Source organism: Myotis myotis, unplaced genomic scaffold (genome assembly GCF_014108235.1).
Source record: "Myotis myotis isolate mMyoMyo1 unplaced genomic scaffold, mMyoMyo1.p scaffold_m19_p_3, whole genome shotgun sequence".
Taxonomy (NCBI): Eukaryota; Metazoa; Chordata; class Mammalia; order Chiroptera; family Vespertilionidae; genus Myotis; species Myotis myotis.
In genome coordinates, this window is record NW_023416335.1 from 146,049,179 (window position 1) to 146,071,120 (window position 21,942).

General features: G+C 32.2%; 1 protein-coding gene across 18 annotated transcripts in view; it reads right to left on the minus strand.

Annotated features, from left to right (window-relative positions):
- Window positions 1-228: 228 nt before the first annotated feature.
- Window positions 229-21,942, minus strand: part of CNOT2 (CCR4-NOT transcription complex subunit 2) — a 118,621-nt gene continuing 96,907 nt past the window's right edge. For 17 of the 18 annotated variants that reach the window (XM_036300495.1, XM_036300499.1, XM_036300494.1 and 14 more), the window contains 10 exons: window positions 20,516-20,595; window positions 17,837-17,962; window positions 15,935-16,059; window positions 14,879-14,999; window positions 14,626-14,782; window positions 12,146-12,207; window positions 12,007-12,056; window positions 9,930-10,030; window positions 8,392-8,536; window positions 229-1,374 (listed from right to left, as the gene is read on the minus strand). In XM_036300495.1, coding sequence (XP_036156388.1) covers window positions 1,288-1,374; window positions 8,392-8,536; window positions 9,930-10,030; window positions 12,007-12,056; window positions 12,146-12,207; window positions 14,626-14,782; window positions 14,879-14,999; window positions 15,935-16,059; window positions 17,837-17,962; window positions 20,516-20,595 — 1,054 coding nt within the window. In that variant the 3' untranslated portion in view covers window positions 229-1,287. The remainder of the gene's footprint in view (window positions 1,375-8,391; window positions 8,537-9,929; window positions 10,031-12,006; window positions 12,057-12,145; window positions 12,208-14,625; window positions 14,783-14,878; window positions 15,000-15,934; window positions 16,060-17,836; window positions 17,963-20,515; window positions 20,596-21,942) is intronic. The other variant, XM_036300483.1, reaches the window with a different exon arrangement.

Genomic DNA, 21,942 nt, shown 5'->3' on the forward strand with positions numbered 1-21,942 from the left:
TTTCTCTGTTTTGAACTTGGTTAATACTAAAAATGTCTACATTTTAACCTACAAGTGAAATGGTGATGGTTCCAGTAAACTACTTGTCAAAAACTGAAAGAAAACTACATTTTAAATTGTTTAGTTACACCCTTCAATTTGATATTTGTAAACCCTTAGTTTTTTTATCTTCTATTTTTCATGCTGAAGAAATAATTTCACAATTTCAAATCAAAGTCAACACTGCAGTGAGGAGAGCTTTTCTACTTTATTACAAAGAGAAGAAGCCTTTATGTGGTCAGAAAATACAAGATTGATCTTTTTTTCTCTTCCTATGAAATGCTGCTGTTCAAACAGCCAGAGTGAATTGTCTCAGTTCACTTCTTTAAGTCCCATCACATTCACTTGGGTATGGATGTCCTTGGCTGCTGAAAATCTGGCCCTTTAGTGCACAGGGCGACAAAGTCCCCTGACCAGCAGTTCCAGAATGTCCCATTTTCATATATTGCATCCATGCACACCTCCTAAAAATGAGGTACAGCAGGGCAAACATTTTCCAAAATAGATGTCATATATATAATATATACACATTCGTACATACATACCTTTATTCATGTGATGTCCAAAAATTTAAAAAAAATGTACACATTTATTACAAAATCGTAACAAAGACTGGACAGTGTTTTGCTCATTCTGGAAAGATGAAGCTCAGTAATAACACAACCCTGGAAATCGTCCAGAGATTGTGGCAATCTCTTTCTTCTAAACAGTCAGATATTCTTGCGTTAAGCTTGGCGAAACTGCCTTTCAAAAACAAAAGGGGAAGTAAAATGAAGGAAGCAGACCTTGCTCATCTTTCCAAATGAAATACGAGAAGGATCTTCACATAAAAATGCACAAACATTTGTTATTTTATTACCAATAGTGCTACAATGAACAATGCAAATTTTGTGGTCTAATTTTGTTGAGTCTTTTGTGGGTTTTCTTTTTTACATTTTAGAAACTAAACGGTAAACTTCTGTCAGTGTACTTGCTTGTCTTTATAGACCCAAGTCTGTCTGCTGGCAAAAAAAGAAAATAAATGAAAAAAATTCAGACCCTGCTCGAACTAGAGAAAAACAAATTACAAATTTAGTTGTTGGGCAGCACATAATTAGTAAGGCAGGACCTCAAATGGTGACCCTTTGCGTAAGCCAATTGCCAAATCCTCAAGGAATTAAAACCAGGGTGCCTGAGCCACATCAGTTCTGCAGTTATGTTGAGTATTGTGCTGAGACAGCCATACCCCAAGAAAAGGGAAGTCTTTTTTTAGAAGGCTTGCTGAGCAGGGTTGTAGTTGAAGGTGGATGGCAGGTGAGGCCGTTCTTCTAATTTGTCATATTCCAAATGGAACTCCTACAAAACCAAATTTAAGAATTTAGTTGATTTCCTCTCCCTTTGTCCTCCAAGTTTTGTGAAAACATATTTTACTATATTAACAAAATACCTACATCTATGAGAATGTTCACAGACACAGATATACCAACTAATTTTTCTCTTAGGTAAAATATAGCTTGAATGAAAATAATATGCTGTCATTTCTATCTGATAAATAAAATAGAGACTTCCTGCATAAAAGTCAGACTTCTCATGAACATCTATTTTATGTCACAAATTCTATGCTTTTTCCCCCCCTCAAAAATAAAAACTTGACAGGGTACTTACTATATCACTAAAAAAACACACAGAAAATTAGAGAATATAGGGTGTCCCCAAAAATGTATAACACACTTTGAACAGATTATAAAGTCAGTGTTTATTAACATACAGTTCATTTTCAAAATTTAAAAGAATCTACAGAAAGGAATAATTTTCTTTTTCAACGCCAGTTTTCAAAATGATGACCGTTCTGGTCCAGGCACTGCTGATAATATGAAGCAATGGAATCGCAAACATCAAGAATCATTTCGTTCGGTATTTTGTGCACCCTCGATTCGTCGACTGCTGTTGGTTTTGTACCATAAACTTTATCTTTTATGTATCCCCATAAAAAGTATAATGCCACTTTAGGATAAATTTTCTTTGTTCAAAACTTAGCATGGCTTCACCCATTATTTCAAATCAGTTAAACCTGAAAAGGAGTGAAAATTAAGTGAGTTATCAGCTGTTAAAGTGTGTATACATTTTTGGGACATGCTATATTTAAAAGTAAAGCCTCATTCAATGAAATATAAAACCTAAAAATTTATTTTTCAAGAAAAAACTTTAGAAATAGTTTACCAATTTGTCTTATAAAAAAAGCATACAGCCGAAACCGGTTTGGCTCAGTGGATAGAGCGTCGGCCTGCGGACTGAAAGGTCCCAGGTTCGATTCCGGTCAAGGGCATGTACCTGGGTTGCGGGCATATCCCCAGCGGGAGATGTGCAGGAGGCAGCTGATCGATGTTTCTCTCTCATCGATGTTTCTAACTCTCTATCTCTCTCCCTTCCTCTCTGTAAAAAATCAATAAAATATATTTAAAAAAAAAAAAAAAAAGCATACAAAGTTATTCTAACATTTAAATTTCAGGAAAAACAACTTAAAACTCACACATCTCCAGACTTCCCATTTCACAAAAGCAAACCCCTGAAAAGATGTAACTGCTACCCAAAACTAGACAGTGGCTGATGCAGGCACATTTGAAAGCAAACTGCATAGCCTATTTCAATTAAACTTTCAAAATACTACATTATCCTCATGAGTTTTAAAATTTAAAAATGATGAAGCCATTGTTTTCATACTTAACCAAGATCAATGAGATGCAGAATATAATTTTTTACCCTATCCTATATAATAAAAGCCTAATATGCTAAATGTCCGGTTGACCATTCAACCAATCAAAGCGTAATATGCTAATGATATGCTAAGGCTGCTCAACCTCTCTCTATGACATGCATTGGCCACCAGGAGGCAGACGCTCCGACTAGTAGGTTAGCTTGCTGGTGGGGTCCGGCCGATTGGGACTGAGGGAGAAAGGCTGGACATGTCCTGGTGCCCTCCACAGTCCCTCCCTGGCTGGCCAACCTCCCGCTCCAATCATGCACCAGGCCTCTAGGATTAATATAAAAAGCATACCTTTGCAAATCCAAAGAGCAAGAGGTTCTAAAATCATTAATTCTACAACTAAATTCATTTAGCATAAACTATCTCAGTCGATCACATTTAAAAAATTATTTAATATGATATATTATGATTAAAGAAAGCCAGCAAGTAATGTTAGTACTATGGGTTACTGTATTTTACCTTATCTGCTGCTTTGTTTTGTATTGATTTCAATAATGAGTATTTCCACTATTAAATTAAGGGGGAAATTTCACTCTTAAATTAAAATGAAAACCTATGTCATGATTAAATTTTGAGATACAAAACCAAGTACTTAAAATTTAAGAATATTACATTAACAATTACAGAAAGAGCAAGTACAACTTGCTGAAAGTCTAATGTGTGTCAAAATAGGGCTAGAGTTGATTTTATTCTAATCTTTATAACTGTAGATATCATCTTCATTTTGCACTTGAGGAACATGGGGCTCACAAGTAACTTGCCCAAGTCATACAAGTATCAGATTTAGGATTAGAATCCAGATCCGTGTAATACCATGACTTTTCCAGCATAAAACATTATTTTTAATATTCTTAGCCGAAGATCCAAAATAGAATCACTTCATTACACCATATATCCATAAATAATGTTGAAAAACTTCAGTCCATTGAGAAATATTTATAAAGAAGGCACCCAGTGTTGACTTTAATCTAAAAAGGTTCACTTTATAGGGTTTGTAGAGTAACAAAAGCACAGTGGTTATATGCTTATCAGTAAAAACTAGCAATATCAGAATTACCATCACAATTACCACAGCTCTCCCTAATACACTGTATAAGCACAACTCTCTTTTCACCTGGCTAGGCTTTAAAAGAATTTATTGTCTGGCTTGAAGATGCATACCCAGTTAGTAAAGAAAGTATCTTTTTGATCTATCATTCTAAATTACGTGTAGTTATAGGGTACAGAGTCTAGTTGTAACTATGACAAATCATACATCTCACGACCTAAGTTATAAAATTTAAAATTCTGTTCAATTTTCCTGTCTTTGTTATTGCACATTGGTGAATTCTATTGTTAAAATTTATAACTAGAGTGATTTCATCAATGCACATATATTTTCCCTATCTTTAAAAAAGAGATGAGTTTAAATCTAGGGAACATAAATATTTTAATACTAGAGGCCCGGTGCACAAGATTTGTGGACTTGGGGGGGGGGTCCCCCAGCCAGGCCTGCACCCTCTTGCAGTCTTGGGGATGTCCAACTGCGGGCTTAGGCCTGCTCCCCGCTCCCCAGGGGGAGCCGGCTTAAGCTGGGAGTTGGATATCCTTAGCGCTGCCGAGAGGAGGGAGAGGCTCCTGCCACTGCCACTGTGCTTGCCAGCTGTCAGCCTGGCTTCTGGGCTTCTGGCTGAGCAGCACTCTCCCTGTGGGAGTGCACTGACCACCAGGGGGCAGCTCCTGCATTGAGCGCCTGCCTCCTGGTGGTCAGTGTGTGTCATAGCAACCAGTCATTCCGCCCTTCAGTTGATTTGCATATTACCTTTTTATTATATAGGATGATAATTAAGAGACTCACAAAGACCTTTATATCAGATTTAGAAGTTAAATAGGTCGCACTTTTGTGTTCCATTTTTAAAATCTTATTTTTGTTTTCTCTATACTTTCATTGTTAAAATATGCAAAGCTTACTATATACTGGTATCCCTAACTTTGATTGTTGATTACATCTCTTTTACATGTTTATGCTATATGCACACACATAACACATATGCACACCTCTACCTCTGTATAATCTGTAGGGGCAAGAAGGATGTCTTCTTCTGTATATGATTACCTACTGCCTAGAATAGTGCCAGGGCCCTAGCAGGAATGTAACTAATGGCTGATGAATTAATAAACACAGTTTTCTTCATTTCTTTTAGAAACAGAACACTTAACTTTTAAAGTATTCAAAGATTAGGTATTTGCTTTAATGGAAAAAAGTTTTTAGATTATAATTTAATGACTTTAAAGGCTAGAAATAGTTCTAGATACTTTTAAAAAATAACTTCTATTGTCTTCATTTTTCTATTAATAAAATTAGGTTACATATTCTCAAAAGGTTACTATGAAGCAGAATTGGAATACATGCACTGGATTCAGATGCCAAGTAAAATTATTATTACTGATCAAATTTCACAGAAAAACATACACTGCAGGAATGTTTTCTAAAATCCTCAGAAATGTCAGCTTTTTCTTCACTAGGATAAGTCCTCATTAAATTTTAGGAAGGAAGTAACAAACTATCTTAAGTACAGTTATATTAGAAATACTTTTTATTTTGAAAAAAGCACCTTCCTAATTACAGTATAAAAAGTACTAAAATGTAAAAGTGAAGTTAATGAAAATAAAAAAAAAAAACACCCTTATTTATACCAGGCTATGATATGATAATCCTAAGCATTAAAAATCCTATTCAATGTTGGACTCAAATGGTAAAGTTAGGCCGAAAAAAATTCTTAAGTTTGTAAGTTTAGTATGAGAAAGCTACTGATAACAGGGCAGCCTCCAGCATCTAAAATTTCTCTGTGGATGAAATTATTTTTCAAATTTTACTCATTAAGAGTAAAATAACTACTATCCAAATTACCACTATTTTAAATTAGTGGGATAGTGAGTAATTCTATATAAGACAGACCACCTAGTCTGCTGACAAATCAAGATTATCTAAAAGGGGAGATTAAGCAAAGGCAGCATCAAAATTTTTATGTACATAAATTATTGACATATAAGACATTTTTAAAATAAATAACGGGCCACATTCTAGAACTCAGAGTCAGAATTTTTAGGGATAAGAAGTACTTCTGATTTAAATAATCTACTCCCTTACTTAACATTACAATTCTTAATTTCCCTAAAAATATTAAGTGGTTTACAAAAGAGAAAGGAAGAACCTCATATACAAGATATTCTGGATGGAGACCTGATTATGGTCGAATCAGGCCAATACTTTTCATGATACCATGGTAACATCAAGTTATTAGTTATAATACTAATTCTCAGCGTAGGTTTCTTACAATGAGTTGAAGCTATTTAATGCATGTTCTTTAACTGTAAATAGTAAGCCACACCTACTTTACAGATGCGGACTTTGAAATTAACTTGGGACCTGGCATTTTAATGGAGTTTGTGTAGTATAATGAAATCTGTTAATGAATATAACTATGAATGAAATTAATTTAATTCCTAATCCAGTTTCTAGAAAAATACTGAAAACAACCTAAAAAAACGGAAGTCATTGCAAAAGTTTACTCTATGAATACAATACAACTTGGTTTAAATTTATGAACCTGTATTTTAATACAACCAAAAGAAATTTGATAAAAAACAAAATTCCACTTGCTTTCATTACTATGAAAATAATTTTGTTAAAGAATATCAGTACAAGTGGCCAGCAAATTACTTCAAGAGAGATTTCTTAGGGAAAAGTTTAGTGATTATTTCCCAAATTTTATTTTCCTACGGCCCTGCTAAAAATTTTAAAGGAAAAGGTTAAGAAAACCCAACAATACAAGAGAGATAAAATTGAGTAAAATTATTTTGTGCGCACGCGTGTGTACACACACTCAACAAACAAAATATTCTTTAAAATGACATTTCTCTGACTAGGGATTTCCTTTTGTGAGATAATAAGGGGTCCTATTAATGTTTAATAGGGGCCCTATTAAATTGTTTCTGAATATTTAAGTTTATGGGGAGAACTTAGTTCTATAGAAAACAAGTATTTTTCAATAACTTGATTTTCTTCACATATACTGAACTGAAATGTATCTAAAATTATATATCTATCTACTTCACACATCCACCCCTTTTTTGCATATCCTAAATTTGGAATAATTTACAAGCAAAAGCCTCAAATTGAATGGAAAAAACTTCAGTTATTTCCTAATAGAATTTTTCATCTTCCAAAGAGACCTTTTCTCTCCTATAGAATCAACTAACAGAGTTTCTCAAAGTATGGCTCCAGACACGGACCAGCGTCATCATTGGCATCACTTGGGAACTTGTTAGAAATAAAAATTCTCAGGTTCCATCTACAAACTCACTAAGTCAGAAACAATGGCGGTATGGCCAAGCAATTTGTGTAAAGGTCTCCAGGTAATTTTGATGTAAGCTAAAATTTGAGGACCATTGACTTAACCTAACAAAAATCAATTATCATTTTTCCATCTCTGGGAAAAAAGTAATGAGCTGTAATAACAATGATTGAAACAGCAGCAACAAACTACCACAACTACTCTCATATATAAATACTCAATATTTGCCAAGCACTACATTTAGTGTAAATGTGTTTTGTGTAATCTCATTTAAAGTTCATGAAAATCTAGAGGGAAGTATTTTGATTTAAAAGGAAAATTGCACAAGGTGAAAGCATAAATAGCAGAAACAGGAGTTAAATTTAAATCCATGACAACAAAGACTATGGCTTTCTATTACACTATCACTTCTTAAAGAACAGGTAATATACACAATGTCTTATGTACTATTTGTAATGAATATAATTATTTTAACATAACTGAAAAGTTAGAACATAGATCTACTTTTGAAATCAAGATATGTATAAGTAGAATGGTTAAAATAACTCAAATACAGTCTATAATGGTATATGGACTTGCTCTGAGAAGTAATGACATTAATCATTGAGAAAACACCTAAAAATAGTAATTTAAAAAAAATTTAATCCCTTGTATTTTTCAAGTTTTATATGAAATCTTGTAATGTAAAACGTTTTTTGTGATAAATATCTGTTAAGCACTTTACATTGTTTTCTTAAAATGTTTTACCTTTTTATCAGTTTAGTAAAGATGACTCAAAAGAAAGAAAAAAAAAGCCCAAACTAACAACTAAAAAATCATCCAATGAACTGTCTTCTGTTTCAAAACTCTAAACTCTTTTCTATAATGTGTGCAACTGTTTTAAAAACCCTGTATCTGTTTATATATACCGGTTTATGGGAAATCTCAGACCTGCTTAATAAAAAGTAACAATAATAAAATACATGACTGGCATTGCACAATAGTATCTTTATTTTACAACTTAGTAGAAACAAAAATATTTAAAATGTCACCAAGGCTTTTGAAGTTACAAAATTTCTTACCAAGTTCAATCATTTTTCTAACTATGAGTGATATGAACTATTTCTGCATACTCTCCTAGAGTTAAATAAATCAAGCTGAGGAGGTAGAGACAAAAGACCAAATATCTGGCACATTACTAAAATGAATGCATTGGTACATATAAACAGACAATAGAGGTCACTTCTTTTTTAAATCTAGATTTATACATTTACACATGAACAAAATATATACCTTAGCTACTTTCCTCCAGTTAAGACAGTCAAAGAAGTAATATGTTCCCCTCTCATATGTATTGGTTTTCATTGTTGGCTCCATGCCTGGTGCCCTGGTAATCCATACTCGTTCTTCTTTGTGGTATCTCCAATCACGGTTAAAACTTCAATTTTTAAGAGAAAAAGACAATTAATATTTTCCTATGGCTCATATTTTTAAAACTTTTCTCAGAAAATTATTACACATAAAATATATAAATAGGAATGCTTATTTGTCCTGACTTTGTTATTATGTACAACCCTAGTGAAATAAATGCAGAAAAATAATTTCTTAATTTTCCAAAACCCACATCTTTACTTAACTGAAGAAACTTTTAATGAAAACAAAACAAGATCTTAAAAACTTTATGAGTGATGTGGTAAAATCTTAGGCAGACCAAATAAAGAATGATTGTGTTCCAGAAACTTCACTTTTTTGTTCTTAATATTCAATAGAAATAGAAATATCTATTAAAACAAACAAAAATGCCAACTACTTGAATTATTTTGTATGGAACTAAATACAATGACTACTTGAATTAACTATTTAAATTCACACAAAACCTCCACGTAAACAAATATCTTCCTATCCATACCATGAGGTAATTTTTAGATATATGATATGAGACAACACAGCCAATGATGGATGGATGAATGAATTTATTTACTTATAACTTAAAAGGAACAGTTATCAATTCCTATCTTACAAAAAATGTGAAAAGAACATGAGAAAAAAACAAATTCTTAGCTGAGAAATAAAAAACAATTTATTATCAACACAGTAAGTTTTACAGTTAAGTATCTAATCAAAGCCATTTGTAGAAATATTATAAGAAATGTTATAAAATACTTAAATCTGTAAAAATATCTCCTAATCATAACATCAGAATTTTTTAGTAACTCACTGTATAGTAATCATGATTAGAATGACTAATATGTTACCAACTGTACATGAGAAACAACACAAACTTTTTATTTGTATGACATCAGGTGAAAACAGAAATGCTCAGAAAAAAACATATCCGTGGACCAACTTCTTAACAGTAATTTAAGTTGGACTTTATCTTATCAATATTCAAAACACACAAGATATATGTACAGTGAGTTGTCCACATAATATTTAATAGATGTTTATTGAATGATGAAATTCACTGTCACTAACATATGTGGTTCCATAAGGAGTCAGATGAACCACAGTTATGAACCATATCTTATAAAAATTAGATTCACCAAATCCATGATCCAAGTTGATTCTGTCTTCAGGCTTCTTACAAACTTAGGGTTAAGTTTAAAATTCTTTTTATGTACACAGTGATTATGAAGCCATAGTAATCTAAGATTTCAATATAAATTAACTTTATTTTACTAAATGTAAAAATAAATTTCTTGATGGAGAAATATTTTCACTTTAAAAACAAAAGACAAAAACTATAGCCATCATAATTTTTTAAAAAGCAGCTTTTAGAATAAACAAGATCCACTATAATACAAAAATGTTTAAAAATATTTTGAACATACAGCTCTACTGCAGCTAGAAGTTGTAATACGTCTCCTCCATTCATGTAATAGAGATAGAAGAGAAGGTCTTCTCCATATCGGCCAAGTTTTATTGCAGCCAGCTAGGAAAGAGAAATAAATTATTCTCAAATGTAAAACAAGTCTGAAAATCCTAACATATAACTGCTACTACTAAAGTAAAAACAGAAACAGAAACTCTTCTCTTCATAGCAGATAACTGCTATTACATGATTATACAAGTAGCTATAATTCTAAAGGAGAGTTTCATCGTTTAGGGTAGTTTATTATTTAAGTGACTAAAGTTATTTAACAATTACTTCTGGTACATCTATTTTATGTACTAATAGGAAAAGAGCTAAATAAAAACTTCCAGTTGAGTTCAAATGCTGAATGTCTTACTTAAGGGATTTATTAGTTATCCAATGTGGGAGTAATAGTGAAACATTGTGCTCGGAGATTCAGAACTTATATTCAAGATCTAATTCCATTACTTACTAATATACCATTTCAAGTAATTTAATGTCTCTAAACTTCAATTATAAAATGTAGAAAATGAAATCTTACAAGGGTTACTAAGAATGAAAATTAACTAAGTGACTCTATGTGAACAAGCCTTGTATGTCTGATAGACTCCCAGGAAATGTTATTGAATCTACATTTGGCAATGACTCAAGCACAAATCAGTTGGTTAAATATATTTAGCAAATCATGGATGTTAAGTACAAAAATAATGCCGAGATTGCTTATTTTGATTAAATGAATGTATGACTGCTTTACATGTCCCTCTAGAAAGCAGAAACAAATTAATTGTCTACCAAACTATAAAATGTGAGTTCTCACATAAATACAAATCTTAAATGCTCACCAAAACAAAAATACTTTTTTTTACTTAATCCTGTATCTAAATATTTACTTAACTGCTACACATTCTCTGAATGTAATTTTTCTTTCCATTCATATTATCCCCATTCAGGTAGCAGTCCCAAATGTGTCAAATCATCCTAAGTTAGTAAATTGGCATTGAGAAATGGTCTGGATCCTTTAGGTATTGGGAGCAAAAGAGTCCTACAGTGGAGGTGGCAGCAAGTCATACAATCCAAAAATAGAAAAAGATATCTATCTCCATCTCATACTTATCTTCCACCTAACTCAAGAATTAAGACATAGTGAGAAATATATCTCTTTACTTGCTTGTCCACAACATCAATATCGATTTGGCTTACACAACTACATGGTATAGATGCAGAACATTGTCATTTACATTAGCCACTTATACACATAGGAATAACACAAATATGTAATTTTAATATATTATATCCTTTCACAAGGCTAAAATCCAGACACTATCTCTAACAAAAATAAACTCGTAGTTCTTTTCCCTAAAATAAGTGTTTACCACTTTCTTTCTTTCTTTGACCAGGGAAAAAAGAAAAAAAAAGATTAAAGCTGCAATCTGTTAACAGTTACTTTATAAATAGAATTTTAGGTAATTCAAAAATAGAAAAAAAAATCACAGAAAAAAGCCGAAAGTCATAAGTAGTTTTTAAACATATAATATATAATTCTATTAAAAACACTGTATCTGTACTATAAGAAAATCTTTCTAACCGATGAAGATATAAAATCTAAAAAAAGATTTTATATATACAGATTGGCAAAAGTAGATTTACAGTTGCATTGTAATATTCTTATGAGTTAATAAAGCTACTGTAATAATCATAGCCTGCATGTCTTCTTTTGTATGAACATCAGAAGGAATTTATTACATATTTCAAGTTAGTTTATTCCCATCAACAACGGTCATGGTTGTACACTGTTACTGATAACTATAAAGCAGTATTTTATCAGTCCTAAAAGTGTTTTGTTGGAAAATATTAAACAAAATGTAATCCAGAACCTCATCAACATTAAGAATACAAACAAAAGTAGAAATAAAATCGCTACATATAGCTGAATAAACATATGAAATTATACCTGAGACCATTGCTAATTATTTCCAAGTATTATGCTATCTGAACTGAAAAACTGCCTGAGTACTTATAAATTCATGCTGAGTAGAATAATAAACTACACTCACCTTATCCCTAATGTGAATGTTCGTTAAGTACTCAGATGGAACATGGAAGTCTAGATAATAAAATAAAAAAAGCCTTATTAACTGATTCTCAGTTATAAATATATTTTTTAAAGGTCTTAACACAAATACAATCTCCTACCTATGTCTTGAGGTCGACAAGGTGAAGATGCCCAGGGTGATGCAAATTTGGGGTAGAGATTTCTGAATAAAGGAGGGGAAAAAAAACACTCTGAAGTCCAGGGTAGAAAAAAAGATTTCTAATTTTAGTTCAGGATATCAGGAAAAACAATAACTTTAAAAACATTAACTTTTTATTTCTAATTTCCTTTCTTGGGTTTACTATGACTTATATACAGCAGGAAACTGAAACCAGGTTTTATATATTCAGGGGTTGGCAAAAGTAGATTTACAGTTGCATTGTGACATTCTTTTGAGTCAATAAAGCTATTGTAATAATCATAACCTGCATGCCTTTTTCCTTATGAACAACTGTACATATAGATATCTATGCCTATGCTTAGAATTCATTAATACCATGACCCAAGTAAAATTACTTTCTCATTTTTATGGTCAAAAAAAAGGGAAAGAAAATCAGTAATTATTAAAAGCAAAAGTTCAAATTCATCAAATATTTACAGAATGCTTATTATATGCCTGGAACCGTTACAGGTGCTTGAAATACATCAACAGACAAAGCAAAGATCACTGACAAAATGAAACTTACTTTTTGGTTCAGGATGGTGGATTGGAGGGAGGCAGATAAAAACTATTTACATAATAAATTATATTCCCCATTAATGGAGGGGCAGAGAGAGGAGATCAGTTATATAATTAAATATAGGTATCAGGTTAGGTATCATTTAAAAGGTCAGATATGAACAAAGACTTGACGAATGTAAGGAATTAACCATTATTTATCTGCTAAAGACTATCCTAGTCTGAGGAAACTGCTAGAACCACTAAGGCAGACATGTAACTGACATGTCTGAGGTACAGCAAGAAGGCCAGTGAAGCTGGGACAGAGTGAACAAAGGGAGAAGCTATTGGAGAGAGACAGAAATCAGGCCTATAGATATTAGAAGGCCTGTAAATATTTTGGGTTTTTAATCGTAATGAAAACTATAAATCCTTAATGGGTATATAACAGAGGATTAACTTATTCAAAAAGAATTGTCCTGGCTGCTGTGTAAAGAAGAGATTATGAGGGGCAAAGGAAGAAGGAGAAATAACCAGTGATTAGCTAATGGAGTAATCCAGGCAAGAGTGGATGGTGATTCAAAAGAGGATGGTAGCAGTTAAACTAGTGAGAAGCAATACAGCAGCCCTTCTACTATGTATGTCAAATGTTGCTCACAGTTAAAAAAGGATAAGTTCCTGAAAGTGACCAATGAATTTATTAATATACTGGTCATTTGATGACCTTGACAAGAATAGTTTTAGTGTAGCAGGAATAAAATATTAACAGAGAATAGAAGACGAATGGGATTTACAGAGATGGCTCTTTTGAAGAATTTTACTTCAAAGGAGAATATAAAAACGAGGGGCATCAGACCAAGAAGTCCTTTTAATATGAAAGTAATAACATATTTGTATGCCAACAGAAATAACCCAACAAAGTACAAAAAATTAGAAAAGAATGGATCAACTACAACAACAGTGTGCAAGAGAAGGGAAGTGCAGACGGTAGTAAATAGTTAGATTTGCTTGGAGGACTATGCTGACATTCTCTTCTGATTGTTTCCATCTTTCTTAAAAAAGTAGAAATAAAAAAAACACAAGGCCTTCACCTGAGAGTAAGGACAGGGGTTTGAATAGGCAAATATAAAATAGTTGCATAGGAGAGTAAAAGAATAAATGGACTAGGCATGCCAGTTATAATTATGGTTGGCAGAATTAAGGTCCTACTTTTCCCGTTCCTGGATGTACATCTACAATGAAACCAGGCAGTGAAGTTGTAAGCTTCTCTCCCACCAGGCTCAGTCAAAAATAGAATAGGCGGAGATATAACCAGGGTTATAGTTTTTTGCCATGCAAGTATGACAAAGCAGGAGAGGGGCAGAGCAGTCAAGAGTATATGTAGAAGAGCAGTATGACTGACGACAGAGTTTAACTGGGTAAGAAGGAAGCAAGTTCACTGCAGGGAAAGAGAGAGAGAGAGATATGTTTCAGAACAACAAGAAGGTAAAAGAATGGATTGAAGGTCCCAACAGAGTCAAATGATTACAGGAGCCAACACTACAGGGAGAGAGATAGAAGATAAGAAGTGGCATGGGAGCACAGACTTAAAATTACAGAGAAACTAAAGTTACTAGTAATGGCAAGCTCAAAAGGATGACAAAAGAGGCGAGCAGGTGAGGTATAGTAGAGGGGTAAGATTTCTGGATGAGAGAAATTCAAGGAGCCGAGATGTCAGGATTTAGAAAGATCATATATGTGTTTAAACGGCCAAATTATAAGAGGAGTAATATTGTGAAATGACCGAGATACAGGAGCTAATATGAAAGGGAATGACCCATGATTCAACAGATAACAGTAACAATTAGTGGCAGCAGGTGATATAATTTGATGATATGCAGGGAGATCTTACGTACAGATGTGGAAGGAAAGAAAAAAACTTACTCAGGAGAGTTCAGATTGAGGCCTAATGTTGTCAAGTCACTTCCTAATGCAAGATGTACCATTCCTGGGTCTGTCTCTGCTGCCCTGATAAATGTTAACAGGCCAATCATTCCAAATTGGTCCGTCACCATCCCTTGAGGAATGTTAGTAACCCGACCTGAATAAGAAGAACATAGTCATTTTTATCTTTGCTGAAAAGGTAAAAGAAAAAAAGAATTCTATAATACCACTGACATATTTTATGGAGTCCCACCATCAGGTAACACCTGGATCCCTTTTTTCTGCTGGTTATTATTTTGTGTTGTTGAACTTTTATCTCCAGGGAATTTGGGTCCATCTGTACTTGAAGTTGTCTTGCCAGATGTATTCAAATTCTAACATGAAAAAAAATTGAACGTAACATTAATTTTTGTTAAATATAAAAATTTCAAATTCACATTTCTATTCATTCTTTATTATATTTAATTTGGTAGTAAGTTACCTGTGTTCCAAGTTCTACATTAAATTTTTTTGTTTCTACAACTGTCCCATAGTATTCAAATAAACCTGTATTATACACACTTGAACATTTAAAGGACAAGGAATATATGAAACATATTCTTATCTCAGATTTTCAGTCACAGACAAAATATGTTAACTATCATCTCAGGACTTCATGCTTCGGGATACACTTGAAATTACAACTCTTCAATACTTTCATTTAGAAGAGAAACTAAATACTTAAATATCACCATAAAAACCTCCAAGATAAGTCAGAACATACGCACTTTTAAAATTCGTATTTATTTTAATTCTTACCCAATATTCTTCTTTATCAAAATTTTAATATACAAACTCCCATCACACAAAAAAAGCTATTTTCAGTGAAATGTGGAAGAAATAAACATATTCATTAAGTCAGAAAGAGGAAGCTGAGTTGGCTGAATCAACACAGGAATAAAAATGTGTATAAAGATTCTTCAAGGAGAAAACTTACTCAAGAAAAACACAGCTCCTTAGAAGGCTATAATATCAAACTTCATGGGATCCAGCTGACAGGGACTACAATAAAAGTCTAAATTAACTCTGAGAAGTTCAACAGAAATTTGCAAACCTATATGAAATAGGAAAAAAATAGGCTATCTTCTAAGTTATAAAGAGTTTCCACATTCTTCAGAAGTTAGATTATTACGAATATTCAAGATAAACAATTTTGTAATAGTATTTAGTAAGTCCTTAATATAGTCTATAGTCTATAAAACTGTTAATATAAGAGAAATCTGAAGGGAAAACACTACATCACTGACATACATAATTCTCAGTTACTTACAGATTTACTGTCATCATTACTTGATGTTGGATCTTTATAGCTGGAACCAGGTAATGCTGGAAAGTCTTCGTTGTGTATTGAGAAGTCCTGGGATTGCTCATTTGCTGGTTTTGTTACCATTCCAACTATGTAATGAAAATAATCCAGAGAATTGCAATTGATATTTATGATATTTTGCTAAAAATTATAAAAAGTTAACTTTCCTCATAATATACCAAAAATATTTTTATTTTGCTCTGAAAGCATTCTTCAAAAAAATTAGTATTCAGAATAACAATATAGAACTACATTTTTATATATTGATTAATAACTCAATATACAAATAATGCAAGGGAAATAAGTGTTTAAGACATAATTTGATATTGATAATAATCATTAATTTTTTTGTTTAAAAGCTTGCTTTATTTAAATATTTGACTAGCTATTATAAATACCAGTTGTCAAATACAAGTGAACAAAATAAATTTTAAGAGAACATGTCAGTATTCTACTTGAAAGTGACTTACAGAGTGAGCAAATTGCAATCAATTATTAAACAACTCCGTATTATTTCAGATTTTCTTGGACTCCATGTAATAGATGTAAAACATGCAAGAACTGGGAAGTAATCCTCCCACTATACTTGGCATTAGTCAGGCCCTTATTGGAGACAATATCCAGTTTGGGGCGCCACAGTTCAAGAACGATATGGAGAAACTAGAGTTGGTCCAAGGAGAGCAACGGGAATGACTAAAGGGATGAAAAAGTGGACCTATGAGGAAAGGTTAAAAACATTAGAGTCTGAACTGAGAATCAAGTAGCTAGGTACTCAACTTCCAGATCATTTTTTGTTATTTTTGGAAGACTGATTTGGAAACTTCAGAATATGAACAATGTTTTTCCCATCTTCATATATTATTCATATTCATATTCTGAAAGGCATGGAAATCCTTCTAGGTTGAAAATGGGGAAAAAACAGTTGTAAGAGTGATGAACTGATCCCTCTAAGTTCATTGTTTTCTGCTACTGGTCTCTATTAGGTTCTGCCAAAAAGAAACAATATGTGCAAAGAATAAAAAGAATACGGCTACATTGCAGCTACATAATTTTCATGTCCAAATTGTTACTGCACATGTTTCTACAACTGTCCTATAATATACAAATAAATCCTGTATTATATACATTTGAACATTTAAAGGTCAAGGAATACAGGGAAAATATTTAGCACCCCTATTCTTTTCATTTAGCATCTATAAGACAAATTTCTTATTAGAGACAGTAAAATGGAATATTTTAATGGTGACGGAGAGTCTACATAAACTATACATGACCCATGAGCTGTGGTTCTCAACAGGAGGCAATTTTTTCTCCTACACATTTGTCAATTATGGAGACATCTGTGGTTGTCACAATGGGGGAAGGTGAGAGGTAAGAGGTGATACTGGCATCCACCAGGCAGAGGCCAGGGATGTTGCTAAATATCCTATAATGTACAAGACAGCCCCTCATTTACAAGGTATTATCTGACCCAAATGTCAATAGTGTGGAGGTTAAAAAACTCGCTTAGAAAAAAATATTTACTGTATGGTCAGTCATTATTAATCACTAATACTGTATTCTTTTTATAAATGTGTGATGAATTAATAAAAGGCAGATCACAAAATCATTAAGGTGTATCAATGCAGAACTGCCAAAAGAAAATAACTTCTGAATACCAATGAGGACTTCCTTTCGGTGTTTCTATACAAACTAAGTTTTCCCATTTAACTTTGCTATGATGGCATTCTGGAAGGAAAACGCACTTTGGGTATATCAACTCCAATAAATACTACTACTCTGATAAGAAAACATACCAGTACCAGTATGTGTATACATATGTGCAATGGAAACTTTCCATTGGCCATCATTAAAAAGCTTATTTACCATAAGGAGCTCTTCCAGCCAAGGGGTTTATTAATGGAGTTGGGTTACCACTTCCTTCCCTTCTGTTTCGGTCTGCTAATGCTGGAAAATCTGAAAGGTCCAATCCTGTCACATTTTCACTTCCATCTAAATAAGAAGAAGGAACACCAGTTATTGATTCAACCAACATTTTAAAGATATTATTAGAGGCCAACCATAATATAATTTGAAATGACAGTGCCTTCTTCCTATATAATGCACAGCACTGTACTAGGTATATGCAGGTGCACAATAAATATTCATGGATTGATTTCATGGACAAAAGAATTTCATGGACAATTCAGCAAAGCAAAATATAACTATCATAATAAAAATTTTAAACCTTAGAGACTTAAGGTAAAGAATAAAGAATAAGGTAGTACAGTGTATTTCCCCAGTGAAAGATGATACTCTAAAGTTATAGCTTTTTAGCTAGCAAGAGAGAGATTATTGTGATATAACTGCTCTTTTCATTATATCCAAAAGCAGAGCTTATATCTGAAATGCTTGGAGCTTCAATTATATACAAGTGTGAGAATAACAGTGCCTCCTGCAATGGCTAGAATCATATCTGAAGGGAGGCAGTGGAAACAGAAACCGTAAGGACTTCTTTCCTGTGGTCTATTGGTCTCATCACAGATATATATGCATGTGTGTAAGTGCATGTGCGTTTTGATTTGGGGAAATAAGCAGGGTAGCATAACTAGGGTTACAAGTAGGGTTCCCATGTCTGCTGAATGCTTAGGAAGCATGGGAATATGACATAAAGACCAAAAGTTTTTTTACCTATTACACAGTAGGCGCTCAATAAATATATGTTAAATAAACTTTATTTTTGATCATTTTAAATTTTTATAAACTCAGCTTGCTTCCTTTTAAAAAATAAAATTTAACCCAACATTTATACTTTGCCTATTTTAATCATCCCCTTGTTTTCTTAACTTCTATTATTCTATAATTCTTACAATCTTGTATTTCTAATTTTTAAAGAATTTAATTTCTACGTTAGTTTTAGCCTGCAATATAGCTTTTTTTTCACCTAGCGTTTTATGACCATTCTCACTTTATTTTACCTTCTTTCCTGTTAATTTTATTTTTTCTCTAAGTTTCGTAATTAGAAAATCTCAGGAAAAAAACACTTTTATCTCAAGATAATTGCTAATAGAAAAAATACACTCTCTTAACATTCCAAGTTAGGTAGCAATTTAAAATTATGAAGGGTAAAAGATAAAATCATTCATACCCATTGATTTTTTTAAAAATTGAAGTTGATGAATTTTAAGTTTTAATAAGACACTATATGAATAAAATATAAATTAATAATTTACACAGTTTCAATCTAAACAGTAATCTCTTTTCAATTATTTGATTACAAATTAACTATATATTAATTTTTAATACACATATTCAGGGTCCTCTAGATGAAATTAAATTGCCATGTTATTTGAGAATAGTTTTTACTTAACATAGTTAATTAACCCCCAAATTTATATTTTTAGGGATTTAGTAACAATTTTCCTATCATGAAATATTCTTAGTTAAAACAACTTTAAAAATAATTCTAAAATGTATAGACATATATAAAACCATAACTCAGAATATAAGATGGCATTGTCAGACAGTTACTTTATGGTACATTTAAAATGTTTCTGCCTTAAACTATGAGATGCAGCTTAATTTCAGAGATATTAAAAAAATCTACATTTTAGAAATAATGGGATGTGGTACTTCGTATTATTTTAACATCTTGAACACAAATTGTTAACTTTGAAATGCCAAAACTTCGAATTTTAAAGTCTCATTTATTCAACTCATGCTGCTAAAGAGATAACTTTAAAAATCAAAGTCCATAGCCACAGATGACATTTCATTACTAAATCTTCTCTCAAGCTTCCACATATGCTCCATTTAACTGATCATTCTTTCACCTTCTACTTTTACATACATTTCTCTCTCAAACAATCATATTTATTTTGGCTCCTATGACCATAACAACATCCTTTATTTCCTTTCTTAGGAGGCAAGGGTGGAAGAGGGTGAAACCTGTAGCAGAATAGTAACAAAGCCTCCTATTTGGTCTGAAGCAGATGCTAACAGAAATAAATCAACAGACTGCAAGAATTCTTTACTGTCAATATCAGAGTTGGTTTTCCATGTAATTAATTTTGAATTTTACACATAAAATTTCTAAGGGTTAAAATGCCAAAATCAGTATTAAAACTGTTAAGAAAAACTTATAAGTGGCTCCATATAATGTTAAAGATTTCTTCATTCTGGGTCTCACTGGCTAGAATGCCATACCACCCAACCTAGTTTAGACTATGGTGACAGGACTGAGGATAGGAAAAGTTCTTGAAGCAAAAAAGATTCAGAGGCATATATAAAGGCTTAGTTAATGTTTAGGGTCCTCTAGGTATTAAGGAAATAATAGTGAAGTTATAAAACTATGCTATTACCATGCCAAGTGAAAAAATATATTTAAATATCTCTGAACTGTTCACTGAATTAAGTCCTATTCTTGTCAAATTCTCACTAAATTAAATTCTACCAATTTAACACACAAAAAAATCCTGTAATATTTTAAGACCAGTATGTTCAATTGCTTTATAGTTCAAAGATCTACGATATGTTTATAGGGTACTATCTCCAGAATAAGCTTACCTGTTCCATTAAAAATGTTACTTGATAAGGAGTTATTCATTCCAAATGCCTGATTCCTGTTCATTCCAAATCCAGACATACTGGGTACATAGAAAATAATTTTAGATATACAGTAAGAACACTAACTTTCAGATGAAGATAAACAAAAGTGTATACTTTTGGTCTCCTCATATAAAACAACAATATGTTCTAAAACAAATACTAATTTTGTTTTCCTGAGTTTAATTCTTTAATTTTATTTTAAAATCTCCCTAAGACCTTCCATAAACAACAGAGAACCAAACATCTTACACAGATGACTTAAAAAACAAAAAATTTATAAGTCTTGAAGAAAACAAAGATTAAGGGTACCATTTAGTCTTCTTGGAGAGCCAACTTACTGGATATACTGGCAGAACTAACCTCAAAACTATGGCAGTTTAGTGTAGCACCACTGTTCCTGAATACTTTTCTTCCACTACTGGGAAAGTATGCTACTGTTATTGTCCATAAAAGATTTTTCATACAGTCTTTCTTCCTCAACTAGAATATACACTCCTCATAAACCGAGTCCACGTCATATTCAACTGTGCATAATCTGCCCTTAGGTGTCAGGAGGAAATAGGCACTCAAACATTTAGTTCATCTGAAGTAAATGATGCTTTTCTTTAACTGAAGTCAGTGTTCTAAAACACATCATTCTTATTTAAATATTGTTTATCTTTCAGATACTTAAAAGAAAAAAAAAATCTTCCTGTAGCCCCATCAATTTTAAAAATTAATGAACAACTGATAATTGGTAAATAGTTACAAGTGCCTTCTTTTTTTTTTTTTTTTTTTTTTGCACAAGCCTAAACATGGAAAAACAAAGCAAAAAATAAGACTCAACTTAAAGCAAGTCCAGAAGTAATAAAGAATTTCAAAAGGAATTAAAGCCAATTCTACAATGATAGTAAGAATTTTTAACATCAAAAAGTCTAATAAAAGACAGTGTATCCATGTTCTTAGTAGGGTTAAACTGTTTGAAGATAACAGGTGTCTTGTTTTTTTGCCTATGTCTAAAAAACTAACTATGACCAAACACTATTTTCATAAAATATGCAGCTGTGCAACAACAATACTTCAGAGAAGAGTAAGAAAGCCTATAGAAATGTTGGTTTAATAGCATGTTAGAATTGCTGATATAGGTACCTTCAAACACTGAATAAGTGCTAAGAGATGAAAACGTTCTATAATAAATATAACTCATCAATAGTAATAAGCAGGGTTTTAGAGATACAAAGTATCATCAACAGTTTATAAACAAATTATTTTTTAAAGACAATTAAAATGTAAAAAAATATGGAAAGGCAAAAATTTAAATATACATTCAATGAACAATACTATAAGAATGGGGAAAGATGTGATAAAGCTCAAGAAGTATTACATGATTAGGAAGCTATCAAGGA